Consider the following 17349-nt stretch of genomic DNA (forward strand, 5'->3'; position numbering starts at 1 on the left):
CCTGATTATAAAACCTGATAATTTCTGGCAGAAGCAGAAAACAAACTTCGGCAGTTCGAAGTTCATCTTTGAGGTGAGAGCCACATGAGAGATGTATGGTAAAGCATTATCTCAGAAAAAGAAATTTTCTTCAAGTAAAAAAAATATTCCCAAGTCCTGAGACCGAGAGCAAAAAGACAGCTGAGGACTGTTTGCAGGCGTGGGCTGGTGCCCTGGCATCAGGTTGCCTTCTGAGCACACTGGTGGAACGGCATGCACGTTTCATCTCAGAGGTTCACATACATAGTTCATACATAGGTGAGGGGTTTTTTTGTGGTATTTATTTTTGGTGGTGTTACATTCAGTCTTTCTGTTGTTTCTCTTAGAATAAAACCCCACCAAATCAGTCAATATACTAAAGACAAAGTTCTCTAGATGCTAATGTATGCGTTTGTTAGTTGACCTCTAGCCAACTTCAGGTAGTGGCTTTTTTTTTGTAAAAGACATTTATACTAAATTTATCTATGTATTGTCACCGCTTTAATTTAATCGAGATTTACAATTCAGGGGTAACATTAACAAACTATGTTAATGATAAGGTGCCTCAGGCAGGTTCTTTGAGAAGTAACCAATATACAACAACTGCATAATTAAAGGGAATTTTGCTAACTTTGTCATTGGTGAAGACAAACCAATTGTGTTCTTTTAGTGCACATTATTTTTCTGTGAATTTCAGCTTCTTACCCAAATAGAAGCAAAGCTCAGGTGCATGAAGTGCTCATACATCAGTCATGCTCAGCCATGTTAGTCATGTGTCGTTTTTTTTTTTTAATTTGCTGGGAAACAATTCTATTGTTAGCTGTCTTACCTACCAATCCATGAAATTCAGAGAGACACTCAGATTTTGCATCTCTGGAACTCAGAAGAGAATTTGGCTATGGTTCTTAATGTTGACTGCAATAGAAGACTAAAGTATATATTTAAAATCCGTTGAATTCAGCGTAATATAAATATGTCCTTATTTTCAACCTCTTCTTAAAAGTGCTCTTGAATTGCAATGGGCAACTAGATTGGTGTTAAGCATTAGGAAACTTGTACAATATTATCACAATTAAAGTATTTGTACCTTTTTTTCCTCTGTCTCACAAAAACCAGCCCAATCGTAAATTTGCCTTTGTTTAAATGGGTCTTTACCTTCCTTGGCTAACTATGAGAACTCAGCCATCAAAATAACTTCCACTTGCTATCCCCTATGCACCTTTGAAAGCAAGGCTGCCTTCAGTATAGGTTTATGTCACTTCCAGAGATTCCTCACACTCACTGAAATCACTGCTCCCGGCAGAAGCGGCTGCCCTTACAGTGCAATGAGATTGGCAATGCAAGAGGGATCACGGCGGTGGGAAGAAGAAAGGAGACGTATGGGTACAGAAGAAGATGGAGCAGGAGGGAGCCTGTGCAGAGACTAGTAATAGAATAGCTTTTGGGGGTGGGGAACTTCTGTTTAAAATATATATGGGCACTAAGGGGCAGTCCCATAGTAGCCCAAGAAAAGACAGTTTATGCATGTATATCCCACACTGAATCTCAATCCTCCAGTGCTTTAGTAAACAAAAGCAATGTCTTCCTAAATCTTGAAAACCCGGAAGTAAAGTTAAGGAGTTCAAATATATATTTTTAGAACATTTGTTTAGTTTTAGATAAATTAATACTTTCTGGAGGCTTGACTTTTTTTTATTGTGTGGAGTTGGTGTGATGAAAATAAAGAGTAAACTGTGGTCAAGCTCTTTTTCATAGTTACAACACTGAGTCTGTATTGTGTTAAAAGCTCTGGACTCATTTGCTGTACATGCTGGCACACATTAAGGGTATTTTTATTTTGTGTGTGTGCCTTTAAGCCTTAGTCTGTCTGCTGGGCTGTTCACATGGGTGTCTATAATGGTTCAGAAATCTTTGGACTGGAGGAGAAGAACCAGTGCTTTTGCTGTCTATTGGACCACCTGCAGACACTCAGAACTGACGAGTCCTTCAATTCTATGATTTTAAAAAGATTTCTTAAGCTGTGGTCCACTGTACAGTAGACTCCCTGCAATATACATACCACAATCCAGGAAATTCTGTTTTAAAGAATTCTTGTGGATGCTGCTGCTTATCGGTAGGCTCAGGCTCTGGAGCATCTCATGTTCTCTTGTAAGAAGAGCTGTGAATATCAAATAAGCATTGCAGGTCAATATAACTCACATTTATTTGATTTATGTGGGGCAGCACACAGGTACCCTCTCTGCACTGAAGCATCATGGTGATTTCCCACAGCTGTGATCAAACACGAAGTCCTTGGCAGGAACAGACTACAGTGGAAGGCAATGGAAGTCTCTGCTGAATTACCCCATCTACAAACTCAGCAGTAACCAGTGTCAGTTTTAAGGCCAGATTCTGCTTTTGAGCTTAATGGAAGCATTATGCATGTGCCAGGGCAGTGTATGACCCTTAGTGGAGACTAACAATCTGGATTTTGTGTTGTGAGACTGGCAGAATGATTCTGTGTCACAGTCCAGCGAGTGAAGCGTGCCCGCAGATCATCACATAAAGAAGAAAAAAAAAAAAGGGTTTGGTTGATGTATGTGAACTCAAAAGCTTCCTGTCACTTTGAGGAATGGACCAGGCAGCTTAGTTAGCATTAATTCAGAGGTGTCTTCAAGATTATTTTCTTTGTCCTGTTGAAAGGATTTAAATAGTGTGCAGCGCTTTTTAAAGGGATTTCTAAAAGAAAGACAGGTGATGCCTGAGAGACAGTTTCTTCATCTTACCACCTACCTGCCTAACTGAGATTGCTTTCATGAGAGTTTCAAGAACTCCTTAAAGAAATAAATCTGGATAAAGAAATCTTGAAATAAAGAATAAATGAAATTAAAAGCTTTTCTGCTATATCATCATGTCAAATTCTGTTCATGATAAGCACAGTGCTTGCATTAGCTTGACACACTGCAGGGGGAATGCCCAGGTATTAGCCATGAAAAGAAGACTTTTCCTGACAGGCAGTTAAACTCTAAATTGAATTATCTTCAAGAGGTTGGTGTCCAGGTCAAGAGGTTTAGAAATTTGAAATCCCTCTGAAACTACACACTTACCTTCCCATTGTTGGCTCTTCCCTCTTTCCTCCCCCTTCTCCAAAGCAAGGAACTTTGCAAGAAAGTTTTGAAACAATCTTTCTGCTGAGCATAAGTTCAATACAATCTCAATTTTAATAAGTTGCAGAATGCCTGATATTTTTAAATGGATACAAATTGGAAGAAGACCTTATTATTAACTTTAAACTAGTGGGCAGCCTGCTATTTTGGACATAATTCAGGATAATAGACAAGACTTGTAGTATTTTTCTTTATAGATGACTTTTACAAGATTGCTGTGATTATTGGGTACCTCTGCTTCTGAAGAGCACTAACTCTGACCTTTTTTAGAAGCCTGATCTTTAGGGGATAGATGTGCACTCACTGATGGACATCACAAGCCTTTAAGGGCTGCCAACTTGGGTGTTAACATGACAGCACTGAAAATCTTTAGCAACATATGAAACCCTATGCTTATATTTCAGAAAAAAATAATTTAGCTAAAATAAATGGGAACAGCCATCAGTTGTTACATCCTTGAACTGTAATCTGCTTTCCAGGCACCCAGTGCATTTCTGTATCACTGATTACTGAGTCTGAATGAATTAAAACCATCTCTCATTGATTGTGTATGATTCATGAGCAGTACTTTCTATTGGCAATAAAGTCTAATTGTTAATACTCCAATGACATTTCACTTTTACATTGATTTTGGCTTAATTACATTAAAAATTACTAGTATGAAAGAGATCTGCCTGTGGCAAAGGCCAGCTGGAAAAATCTGGAAGAAAAAAGCAGCATATTCTGTGTTTTGGCAGATCACAATACCTGCTTCAGTCCATATGCCTAAAACTTTTGCTGCTGTGCAGTCACTAGCCTGAGTGTAACACAAGTAGCAGAATCCCTGTAATATCGTATACCTGTTTAGTGAACAACCATGTCCAGATATCCAAGAGCTGCAATAAGAAATCTTCAGTGTCCAATTGTGTTAAAGCAGAAGCATTCTCATTATATGTTTTTGATAGTCAGGCCAGCTGAAAAAGATAGACATTATTCCAGTAAATATCATGTCTTTTAATAAATAAATAAATCAGTACCGTTGATACAAAAGTTTTCAATCCAATTAACTCATCAAACATAGCCCTCAGCATCTTTTACAGTATTCCTTCAATTATGTATTGATGAGGAAAATAATCCCTTCATGCTGTTTATGGATTACACTGTTATTTCTCAAGACATGGTTTAGTGGGTTTAGCTGACATGATGGCAGTGGACATACGATTGGACTTGATCTTTGAGGTGTCTTCCAACCATAATGATGCTATGATTCTATGATTCTAATTAGACAGTCACTGATTCAAATGCTGTCATTTTCCCTTCCTTAGACAAGTATGGTATCTGTTGAAGGCCTGGCAAAGCTCGTAGATCCTTCTCAGCTGACGGATGAGTTTGAAGGATCCTTGGATTACAACCACGATGAATGGATAGAGTTGCGCGTCTCCTTGGAAGAGTTTTTCAACAGTGCCATCCATTTATTATCAAGGCTGGAGGATCTCCAGGAAATGTTGGCTAGGAAGGAGTTTCCAGTTGATGTTGAGGGCTCAAGAAGGTTGATTGATGAGCACACGCAGCTTAAGAAAAAAGTGATTAAGGCTCCTGTGGAAGAACTGGATCGTGAGGGTCAGAGGTTATTACAATGCATAAGATGCAGTGATGGCTTTTCTGGTAGGAACTGCATTCCTGGAAGTGCAGATTTTCAAAGTCTTGTGCCAAAGATCACCAGCCTTTTAGACAAGCTGCATTCTACCCGGCAACACTTGCATCAGATGTGGCATGTCCGCAAGTTGAAACTGGACCAGTGCTTTCAACTCCGGCTTTTTGAGCAAGATGCTGAGAAGGTAGGGAATAATCTGTTCCTTTCATACTTTCAGCAAGACTTTATCGCAGGGACACTGTGACCACTCTTTCTGTAATTAGCAACATGAGGTATTCATCACAGGTGTAAATCTCATGTTGTATGCAACTCATAAACCAAATTCACTGAACTAATTGTTGGATGTGGCAGGCATAATGATATCCAAGAATAACTTGTCTGTGTCACTTTTGGTGAAAGTTAATCTGCTTTTTTGTGTCACAATGGGTACATTTGGTAGACATTAGCATGAGAATCAGGCTTTTTTTTTCAAGTTTCTTTTACTAAGCTTATGAATATATTTCTCTACATGTCACAGCACCTAAAGAAAAATTATTTTAGGATTTCATTCTCTATGATTATTGTTTCCACTTCTTGTGAGTCTACGGGAAATTTGTAGTTTAAATCCTCCTAATTGTTATCTCAAACAACATTTTCAGTTTCCCTTTCCTAGGAAATCGCAAGAGGATTTGCAACTGGTAAAATCTTTAGTAATGGCTTTGTACCAAGGACATGGCCACTTAGTTCCCACAGCATGAGATCTGAGACTGTGTTTAGGTTAAACATATAAACAGACCAAGAGAAAGTATTCTGAAATGACAGCAGCATGCAAAATTCAGCGTGGCTGTTTTGCATTAAAAAGCACATAAGGATGGCATTTGAATTCATACCTGACACTGAGTCAGTGGCCAAGATTCCTGTTCACCAGCAAAAGACCTTATTTGAGAAATATTTAACATTAAATTATTCCATAGAGATTGCACTGCAACTTCATATTTCTTAGACATTTGTAATGTAGTGTATCAGCCTGAAAAGCACATAGTGTGTCTCAAAATGAAACACAGTGTACAAAAGTATTTAGAGCAGCAGAACCACAGGTAAGTAATACAGCTTTAGGAAGCTGTGCAGTACTGCTGTGGAGTTACATGCCCATTCCCTGCCTCTTCAGAAGATACTCATTCAGAACCCTGTAGTAGATAGGGAAGTCCCCTGCAAGCAAAGCACAGCAGCTTGTCATGTTTGTTGAAAAGACTGGCTAAAAAACAACCAGAGTTCCCGAACCAGGTCTCATACACACCACCACCTACAAATTTCACTAATACACAATAAAGCAGGCTTCTTACTACTTCTGACATTCATCTGACATTTCCCTCTGGAAGCATATGCAGGTACTGATTTGGTGAATTTATTTTAGAAAACTGTGTTGTGCCAGAGTCTTGGCAGTCTTGCTTTCTTAATGGAGAAGTGCTTGACATCTTGTTAGGTGGTTTCATGAGCTGTCTTTGCTGCGCATTTAAAATTCTAGGCCACAGAAGTCGAGTATTCTCAGTGGAAGGTACTGAGCTGTCGGACTTGTGTTTATCTAGTCTGTATATCCATCAAAAGCACCAGTCTCTGAATCTTCTTCACTTTTAATGTATGATCCAGTTGTTTCACTAATGTCTCTGCCCGGACCTTGGAGGAACAGCAAAAGAAACGCAGACCTGATCTGCAGGGAGATCTCAATGAAGATTTTTTTTTTTAATCAGCTGCAAATTAATATTATTTTTAAAACATCAGGGAGAAGCACATTGCTGAAACAAATATAATCTTCAGTAGTGCAGACCAAGCCACAAGACATTGGTTTTCAATGTATGTACTAAACATCTCTAAGGGATGCTAGGACTGAAAAGACTCCATCATTGTATAATCAATCCTCCTGTTGGGAAAACCTTGAATTCAGATGAGTCCCTCTAAAATGAGAGTCACTGCAGCATCACTCAAGAATGCATAAGAGCAGAGTTTTTCTTCCAAATGCTACAATTTCTTCCTCTTCTCCCTTTTGCTTGTGTGTCACATGCTATAAAGAGATCACTCACAGCTGTCCTTCCCGGTGGTGGCTGTATTTCAGTCAGTGCTTCAATTTGGATTTTCAGTTTCTTTGGGATTGTTCAGATGACCACTGCTTACTAACATAAATTTTTATTTTTATTTATTATTATTATTTGCTAATATTATTAGCAAGTTATTATCATTTAGTAAATTATTTTTATTTTTAATGTTAATACCTGAAAAGCTCTCAGATCAAGTGAGTGTCTGAGAAGTTCTTCTTGCCAAGCACCATTCTGTGGTGTTGAAGGAAGTCTCCAATATATTTTTCCTTTCTATCTCCTGAACAGACATAAAAGGATGGTGTGATACAAGCCTGAGCATTGTGACTGCTAGGTTCTTTGCATGTGTTATTCTGAGGTTGTTAAGTGTAACGTTTAGGCAAGTCAGCAGATAAATGAAACTTCTGAGGTGAAGGAAGAAGCAGTGAGGACATGACTCCTGCCTTTTCAACACTGGCTGTCTTGAGCAGTTCGTGATTGACAAAACTGGCATTTTGATCTTCTCAATATCTCTTGTTCATCTGCCTCACATTAACTAAACACACAGTCTTGCTTTGGCTTCTCTGAGTAGCTCTGCTTGCCTTTCCTTGTCTACTACATTTTCCCAAAGAATAGAAAATACTTTGTTTTTTTATACTCTCAAATCAGTGTTTTTAATCTTTTCAGTTTGCGAGCCCCTAAAATTCTTCCAGGGAAGGTTGCAGACCCTTTTACTTCACATTTCGCACATGTAGACTGATGTACAATATTGATGTGCTTATTCTCCTTAGCTGCCTTTTGCAGATCTCTTTGAAGTAGTCTGACCATCTCAGACTGGGAAGTACTTGTCTCACAAAATGTTCAGAGCTAAATCCAGTCTAAGCACTGGCTCCACTGTATAAATAGCCACTACAATGTGTCTGTATATTGAATTTTAAAGCTTCCCGGTACCTCCATTTGCTCAGTTGCACTCTACCCTCTACAATTAGGTATGGTAGCAGAGCCAGGATAGTCTTCATCTCCTGGGGAGAGGCACAGCTCTTTCCATATAACCTGGATATGTCATTTACCGCTAATCAAATGACAACTCTAATACCCTGTGACAGCTCAAACTCCAACATAAATTCCTGAATATAAATAAGGTTTTAGGGCCTTTTAAAATATGTCTGTATACTCATTGGGTGATATTTTAGGAAACTTGTTCTAATAAGGAGAAAATGGACAAGGACTTTCCTTTTTCTGGACACCTCTGATTTTAAAAATTTCACGTGCCCTCATTGCCTGAAAAGTTCTTAAAGATAGGATAGGATAGGACAAAAAAGGAGACACAAGAAGGAAAAAAATACAGTATTTTAAGGTAGGTTAATTTTTTAACTCCTTGGTATTAAAAGAGCCCAGATGTTCAAAGCAAATAAATTCACTTTTTTCCCTCCTATAGATCCCCTCTATTGGAACATTTCTAAATGACAGTCACTGCCTGGACACACAAACAATTCAAATTACAGAAGGTCTGTATAGCTATGTGCTGAGCAATTCATATTATTGGCAAAATAAAAAGGAGGGGGTGGCAGTCACACCCCGGGCTTCTCCCACTCAAATCAATGGGAGAGAGCAGAGCTGTCTGTGGAGAAACTTTGTCTCCACATCAGGCCTTTAGGGTTTTATCTGCCTGTGCCGGGGCTGAGGGAGAGGAAAAGTTGGGCTATCACATAGGCACAAACAGTGCAGTGAGATTGAATCCCCAGCTGGAGACTGGAAGCTCCTTGAAGCTCAAGTCAGCAGGCAGGTCAGCCATGTGGGGAGCTTTGGCAGAGCAGCGTGAGGAAGTTCACATGCTGTGCGGTGCTGGCTGTAATGATCTGCTGATAAATAACACATTTCAGCCGCTGCTTTAGCCCTGACCCTCGCTGTTCAGCAAATTTATTCCTCACCAATACATACCTATGTATCTACATATAATTTTGAAACTAGAACTGAGGCTTCACTGTGTTTTTACTGGGTAACAGGGAAAATAATTTTAGCCATCAGTAACATGAAAAAATGTAGTCCAGTCTAAATTGAGTATTGTTTAAAACAAAAAACCCACAATCAGCATAGATCCAACTATTAGAACTATCTGAGAAATGTTAATTGGTTGGTTGAAATGTGGACGGGGAGAAGAATTCAGGCAAGCATCCACATGTTTTGCACTTGAATAAATACCGAAAAAAGACAAAAAAATTACCCTTACATTCTGCACTTTCCAGCTCTTCTGGAAATAATTTGTAACTGGCACCCAACCTGACTTTTGTAGGAATTTCCCCATCGTTCTGGGTTGATTCCATATCAATTTTACTACCCCAGCATGAATGTGAATGAAAAACAGCTATCATGATGTAATCAGCATTGTCCACATCAAGTATAAACAATATAGTCATCAGCTTGACTGAACCAAGGATCTCTACTGTAAACTTGCAGCACCAGAGCAAAGAAAGAGCAGGCTGCTGTAGTATCATCGGGGTTAGCCTCTAACAGGAGGCCGAGGAGACTGCATGTTCTCTCTGTCCTCACCTCCCCTTCTCCTTCCTGACCTTCTGCAGAGTCCACTACGCAAAAGCAAACTCCAAAAGATGGCAATGGTAGTTAGAAAATGCCACAAGTGAATTTCACTGGAAGTTTGTGGTGGGGAAAACATTTTATTTGGATAGGGCCAGCTTTGTAGAAAGTCTGGTGGCAGACCACAGGCCACATCTAGTCTTCAAGGAGCAGTGAAGTAGCGGGCTTGCAGTCAAAAACCATCTGCCTCATCCATACTAAAGCTTCCCTTGGAAAAACACAACTCTGCCTGTGATTTTCCCTGTGGAGCAGGCTCTGGGAAGCTGTGCCGGCTGCTGGGGGCTGCCGTGGTACTGCTGCTCTGCGGGTGGCTGCAGCGAGAGGGAGCGGAGGGCACAGCCTGCAGCCCCTATCCCACTGCAGCTGTTGCTCCCATTTCCCAGGTGATGTGACCAGCCTGGAATGACAGAAAGATTTCAGTGAGTGCAAGAGTGACCGGGATGTGATAACAATGCGAAGTTCATACAATAGAAAACAAGTTTGGAGAGCGGGCAGGGTAAGCAAAATGGTTGAGGGGGAATAGGGTGGAATAACAGTTGCAGCAATTCTCATGCATCCCACTCCCTGTACAGGTGTGGGCAGTGAGACCGTGGCACCGAGGAGCACACACCGCATCCCTCCCTTCTCACACACAGTGCTGCTTCAGGCCTCTTTCTCGGTCTGGTCTCCTTAAATAAGGGAACTGATGTGTTATTCTACTGTATAGGTGCTATTAAACTCAGCCCCCGTTTAGTGAAATAAATAATGGGGCATTTGGTTTCTGAAGGAGGAAAATCACAGCTACACCAGCTGTACTAGACCACTGTCCTATTCCCATTCCTAATGAAAGTATTGGGAAGACCCCTGTTGATTTTCAGCAGAAGGACAATATGCCCATTAACGCTTATTCCAGAGTGCCAGATGAAATTTAGGAGTTCCTGGTTTAGAATCTAACTTAACACCGTACAGAGTTAGTCTAGAAAAATACAGAGAAGCTTTAGCTCCACAGCAAAGTCAGTGGGAGAGACGATTATCCAAGTAGTATATAATCTGAGTATTTGAACCATGCGTACGCTATTATTGGAGTATTACACCTGCCAAAGGTTCATGTTCCTCAGAAGGAAGGAACACTCTGCAAGCTACTCTTTGTCTAAAAGAGGCAGGATGAGTTTGATGGAATAATAGAATGCAAAATGTGGAAATTTATGCTGTGGTTTAGGGGGAAAATATGAATTTTTAAAAATTCATATAAAATATTGATAAAATATTCAATAAAAAATTAAGAAAGAAATGTTGGTATCTCGATGTTTGAGAGAAGGGAAACTATCAGTGTATTTGTGATTGTATGATAGATACCCACTTTAACCATTTCGTACATTACTTCCTCTTACACTGCACTTAAAAATTCTGATGCTGTATGTTCTGTAATGAAATGCATTACAAATCTGATTATATGATCCTTCTTGCTAATAGGAGGCAGTTTATTTTATTACAGTCCATTAAGTAGAGCAATCGTAGCTGCTCCTTTAGTCAAGTGATGCTGTGTGGGGAAGCATTTCCTAGAAATGGGCCTTAGATGACTTTCTGTAAAAGCAGCATAAGAAAGATTACAAAGATCAGCAACATCTTCACTTCCTATTTCATTTCCCATCACCTCTACATTTTCTTCTTCTAGCAGTGTCGAAAGACCATGGAAGTGATACATAAGCAGATGATAGAGTTTTCCCATTTACAGCATGTCATATTAACCCTTAAGGATTTGTGTAATGCCAAAAGGCATAGCACCTAGGACAGACTCCTCTGACTGAGATAAAATCCACTTAGTGAAGGACCATTTCTCCTCTCTTATTTCACTGTTGGAAGCGCTCACTTTCTTTGATCTATTCTACGTGCCATATATACAATTGCCTCCAAGATTTCATGTGGTTGGCTCAGAAATTACTGTAAGGGGGATGTGTCCTGGGGAATGAGGCTGGGAAGCCAATGAGGAAAGTACTGAGAAGCTGATGGAATGAGCTATCACATGTGAAATGAATACAAAGCGAATGAGTTCGAGGGGTGTGTGGTTAATTAGGACTGGGGAGGAGGCAGGAAGCATATTAAGAGGGGAAAGAACCAGAATCAGGATTAATAATGAGAGCATATCCTTAGCATCTTGCACCAAGGAGAAGTATATATGCCCCCTGTGCTGTTTCACTGCGAAAGGATTTGTTACTGAATGAATGGTATTTAACAGTTAGCAGTAGTAATCGTACAGGGATAATAAGCATGGATTAGACATGGATTTTTGCATAGGAATTAGATTTCATTTAAGTTACATGAACACTGCATCGGTGTACAGAACTCAGCATGCCCTGGATTTTCCATCTAAGTACTTACACCGTGGATATCACAACAGCACAGTAAGTAAGCATCACAGTAAGGAGCTTTCCTGGAGATTTTGAACACAGGGGATGTTGTTAGACCTGAGGTAAGCTCCATAAGACTTCCACAATAAAAGGAGTCAATAAGCTTAATGTCTTCTGCAGAGACATTTGACTGAGGGTCTAAGTGAAGCTCATTTAAGCATGTTACTTTCATTCTTAGCCCATGCCAAATGTCTGTGCAGACAAAGGACAGAGGCCTTGAGGTACAGGTACTGACTGGGAAAGGCACTGAACTGGGGTCTGTGTTTGTGAACACGCATGTGTTTGCAGAGAGCTTTATAAGAAGAGTGACGAAGAATTTACTGCTAAGCAAAAGTGAACTCCCTTACCCATAGACCCAGAAAAAGACTTGTCAGGGATCCCAAGGGCGTAATTTGTTGTTGGTACCTACCCCTCTCAGCCCAAAGCAGCTTCTCTCTTCATTGGGTGAAACAACTCAGTTTCAGGCTAGTTTTAGCTGCATCCCCTGACCTGATTGCATTTTGGTGCTTGAGGTCTCCCTGAGTTGTCTGCTAAAAAGGCAGAGGCCTGGTCCTGTAAAGCAAAGGGAGTCTCAGCTTCTATTGAAATGAGTGAAAGACTCACAGTCTCTGTAAGAGCTCCCACTGACAGGTATTCAGTGAGCCCATGCTGTTGGAGCCCTACATCCAGGAGCTGTGTAGCCACCATCTCTACCTTCTGTCTGTGGCTCCAGCCTTACTGATGGAAGGGTTTGCAGCTTTGCCACCTGCTTACAGAAACAGGACCTTTTTTCCAGCTGTCTGTGCTGGTGTCCCACCACAGTATTCCAGTTATGTTCATACACATTTGCAACATTATGGGCAGCCTGATTTACAACAGCTTGCAATAGTCCTAATATAAGAAAAACAAGCTTTGAAAATGTTCCTGACACAATTGGTTCTTATTTTTCAGCTATAGAAGAAATACACAGATCTCTGCACTTACGGATCTGGAATAGACATTGCTCAAGAGCAACATTTAGTCAACGTATTTTAAGTTGCTTTAGCATCTTTTTCTCCGTCTTTTCTCATGCATATGGACTCTTGCACAGAGCACATAGTGTCTGTTCTCTCCTGAAATCTTGTTTCCATATCTGGCATCTACTTTCCCATACTGCCAGTGAAAAATGCTTGCTTGTATAATCTGAAGTTTCCCTTAGCATATGGTGCCTTTTTTAATATAGAGGTTCTCACTAGACGACTGTTCTTCCCCATTAATAAAATCAGACCTGGGAAGCCAGTGCTGGGAAGGAGAGTCAGCTATCAGTATAAATAAGCTGCCACAGGAATAGAAGACCATCATCTCATGCCATCCTTTGTACTTAAGCCCACTCTGAAACTAAAACAACAGAGAGGACAAGCCCCATGTTCAACCTGAAGTGTTTGCTCTGACACAGAATTTCTCATACCAGGCAGAACAGAAAATGGGTGCAGATAGGTCCCCAAATTGTTGAATTGCCAAGCACCATCTTACAATATCAGATCTTAAAATGTCAGAAAGATAATTATATATATGATATGGAGAGGAGGCTTAAATTGGGACTGAGCTAGGTGCATAAACAATAGTTAAGTGCAAGTTTGTATGGCACCTAGCACAGTAAGGTACTGAATCTGGCTGGGATAATGGCTGTTTCCAGCAAAGAAATGCAGATTAGCAGTTGAAAAATGGCCTTGGAGATGTAAGGGTATGGAAACATTCCTATATGTATCCACACATGACTTGAGTTGCTTTAGTATAGTACTGGGAATATTCTGCTTCACTTAAGATGTTTTGTGTAAGACCTTTCTAATAGCATCAATCAAGGACAAAAGATCAACACAGGAAATTCACATCAAAGGGAGAAACTGTATATCCATTCTTAAAAATCTGTGTATTTCCCCAAATGAACCTATGCCAGCTCTAATCACTTTTATGTGATTTCTTCACATATCTTAGAACAAAAGAGGCTCTAATAAAACAGGTGAGAATTGAAAGAATGTAGCAATAACTATTGTAACAGCATTTTTTCATTAATTTTCATTGTTTATTCAAATGTGTTCTCTGTCATGTTTCTTTTTTTTTTTGCCTTTTGAAATAATTGAACTCTTGCTACTGAGTACTGCTCCTGCTTTGTCTTGAAGAACATCAGTGCTCTCTGTCATGGATAAGGCACTGTGAGGTGTTCTGATGCAGCTGAATAAATAGTATGATGTTCTGAATGCATCTTTACTGATTCTTTTTCTGAAGCTCAGTGGTAGCAAAACAGGGCTTAGGCTCATGGATTCCCCAAATTAAGAGTGTGTGTTGACAGTTGCTTGTGATGCTGTGAGCACAGATGTCATATGCTAAAGAGATTTCTGAGTGGGATCTGCACCTTCCACTTTGGAAGGCTCTGAGAATGGCAGCTAAACTGTGTCAAATCTGTAATCCCCCTCACCTAGTCATGCACATGAAAGAATTATTGGGGAACTGTGGGGTAAATCCTCTTCAGCATCTATAAGGATAAACTACTTGCAAAAACCTTCATCTTTAACAGGAAGATGAATCCTGCATAGCCTCTATCTCGGTTCAGGAACCTGCATGCTGGGACTTTCAGTCTTTGCAGGCTATAGCTGCGAATTAAAGACGCAGCTACCTGACATCTGCTCTGTTTAGTATGAAGTAGGCTTCTGACAGGCTGCTAATGCCATCCACAATTTGTTGCTCCCAATCTAAAGTGAAGAGTTGCCGGAGCAGGAAATAATCACAGGGGGCTCTGTGGGAACCGTTCATTACTTTGACCACTGCTGGTCACACTGAATAAGATCCTGTTCTTGGTATCTGTAGGAAAGAACAGATTTTTGCAAGACCAGGAGATCATTATAGAAGTTTTTAACTTCCCTCAAAGCACCAACAGAGCTCATTTCTGCTAATTAGATTGTAAAATCAAAATGTCTTCATTATTAGTGATGTTCCAAAGGAGCTTGCAGCTTTTTCACAGCGTCAAGCTTGTATCCTGCTACTTTCTTTATTTATCAGTGAAGGCCACGGGAGGTCTTCCTCTATATACCAGTACCATTGTGAACATTTGTTTTTCTGCCTTTCCATCCACCAGTAGAAAGCTTGGGGACAAATCTAGTAACAACAGGACAAATTCACAAGTACGCACCAACTGCTTTGTGCTGCTCCTACAACTGAAAGCAGCTACAAACCCAGTTTTGCCATCTGGTTTGAGGAAGTGTGGGATTGCCTTGCCTGCTGAGCAGAGCTGTACAGGGAACTGGATAAATATGTATCAGAAATCCTCTTCCTGGTGGATGTTATTCTAGTGGTGAATGTCACCTACCCTTGTTGTAGCCATCATTTCTTTCCCTGTGGAGGAGGGGGCAAGACTCCTTTTGGAGCTTACAATTAACATTTTTGTTTCTGCTGCCACAAGTCTGTTGCTGGTTTGACAGCTCTGCGTGTAAAAACTTCCTCCTGTAACACTTCCATGACCTGAGTTCAGACTCCACAGGCAAAGCACGTAAGAATCTTCTGAAGACATTTGTGATGCTGATTTTTCAGATGTGGACAGCTGTCCATCACGAAGGGCAATCATCTGCCAGAGACTGATTGCTGTTGAGCTGGATTGGCTTTGGAGCAGCAAAAGGAAAGCACAAAGGATGCAAAGTTCAAAGCTAACAATTGGAATTACAAACCACAGGGGTTAACTGCCTCCTGTCACACAGGAAGCCTGTCCTGCAGTGGGAGTCCTGATCTGATGTGTAAAAGAGATATCTTGGTGCTTTCCATCCTTCTTCATCAATTCATTCTGCGCTGTGCTGCCAAGTCTGCTTCTTTTTTTGCAGGCAGCTAAGTATGTTGCCTCCACAGCACTTGGAATTGAACCTGGTCTTTTTGATGGGAATGTAAAAACAATAACAATGTCTCGCTCCACTGCTACAGCTAGGGATGAGGAAGACTTGCGCATTTCCTTCATGCTAAGTGTACCCCTATAGCGTAGTTACAGCAGTCTGGGGCCGCTTTCTATCCGATTTGCACCAGATCATCCGACACACTTGTGACCTTTCAGTGCAAGAGGGCAGAACGTTAACCGAGTGATGGCGTAGTTCCTGCTTTATGTTTCCAGACTCTGGCAGCAGTCGCCTCGCAGTCTGTCCTCTCCTGACTGTAAGGAAATGGCTCTGAAGCCTGCTGCTGCTGAAACTGGAACATGGTGTGCTGTGCTATTTGTAGTTTCCTGCTGCCGACACTGGATACGCAGTTACTATTCCTCTTGCTTCCTCCATGAACATTAGAATGGGTCCAAAAATAATTGAAGGCAGTATGTTCTGATGGAATATTTTTGCATTTGCACAAATTTCCTCTTTATTTTGCTTGCCAATTTTGATAGGGAGCATTTCGAGGCTGTTTCAGCTTCTCCAACTTGGCACCACTGGGAGGCACAGGAATGCTCCCCTGATCAATATGGCAAGAGGAAGTGTTTTGGCATCTGAATACAGACTTAAAACTCATGTTTAAGGGTGAATATAGCATATTGCAACCACGAAGTTCTGCTTTAACTAATGAAGACAAGAAGACCCAAATGCTCTAAAGGGCAATGAAGCCCGCATATCTAGAAAAAGAGAAGATAGAGGCCCGCATATATAGAAAAAGAGAAGAAAGCTGCTTTTTATATATTGCTTTGATCCTCAGGAAGGTTAGGTGTAATTAAACTCTGCATGAGGTCAACAGACTTACTGTGCAGCATCTTTCAGATGTAGCTATGTGATTATTCCTAAATGGATGTCTTCCAGGCCTGACTGAAACATTTTAAATGGCCCATACTTGGCAGAGCTTGGGGTCTTAAAAGTATATCTTAAATTAGCCTTCATACCTATTTATAGGGAACCCATAGTGATGAGTGTGCAGTTGAGAGGTTGCCTCCTCAGGAACTGGTGATGGTTTAAGAGGCGAAACCAGGAGCATGATCTGTGGATTGTTTCCAGGAGTATCAGTGTCATTTTGAAGCAGATCACTGTGGCTTTTCTTCTTACCTATCATACCCGTTATGAAAACTAATTCAGAAATGTTTTCTTGAACCTTCTATTGCCTATTGCAAGGCCTCTCCATATTATTTGGCATCGAAATCCTGGATGCCTGACATCCTACACAGGTGCTGACAAGGTGTCGCAAGCAAAACGGTCTTGAGTTGTGGAATTTTGCTCATTTTATTGTTAATCAACACAAACTTCTGATCTTGATTTGGGTGTTGAGAGGAAAAAGTAGGACGTACTCCCATAAACACCTATTATTCTTCAGACTCAATTTCCTTGATTTTGGCTGTGGTTTATACCCAGTCCATCAAAGTTCTTCTGGGAGGGTGACAGGCAGTGGGGGATGTCGGGGATAATATTTGCATGAGTTTCTTTCTGGTGCTGTTACAGCTATTCTCTGATTCTTAAAATTTTTGTGCTGCTGTTCCTTAGTGTCCGTGCCCCAGCATGGGCCACTTGCCATCCCTCGGGGGTGTCTCTGCCCCCTTTGCCATGGAGGGCCCCACA

General features: G+C 40.7%; 1 protein-coding gene across 1 annotated transcript in view; it reads left to right on the forward strand.

The window, feature by feature from the left end:
• The window catches only part of LOC104164008 (kalirin-like), a gene marked incomplete at both ends in the record, with an annotated part of 33419 nt that extends 28657 nt beyond the window's left edge, over positions 1 to 4762 (forward strand). The window contains 2 exons of the mRNA XM_009703193.1: positions 1 to 73; positions 4469 to 4762. The exon at positions 1 to 73 is cut by the window's left edge and continues 138 nt beyond it. Of these exons, the coding sequence (XP_009701495.1) occupies positions 1 to 73; positions 4469 to 4762 (367 nt within the window). The remainder of the gene's footprint in view (positions 74 to 4468) is intronic.
• Positions 4763 to 17349: the final 12587 nt, after the last annotated feature.

The sequence above is a fragment of the Cariama cristata genome, unplaced genomic scaffold, assembly GCF_000690535.1.
Source record: "Cariama cristata isolate BGI_N322 unplaced genomic scaffold, ASM69053v1 scaffold35486, whole genome shotgun sequence".
Taxonomy (NCBI): domain Eukaryota; kingdom Metazoa; phylum Chordata; class Aves; order Cariamiformes; family Cariamidae; genus Cariama; species Cariama cristata.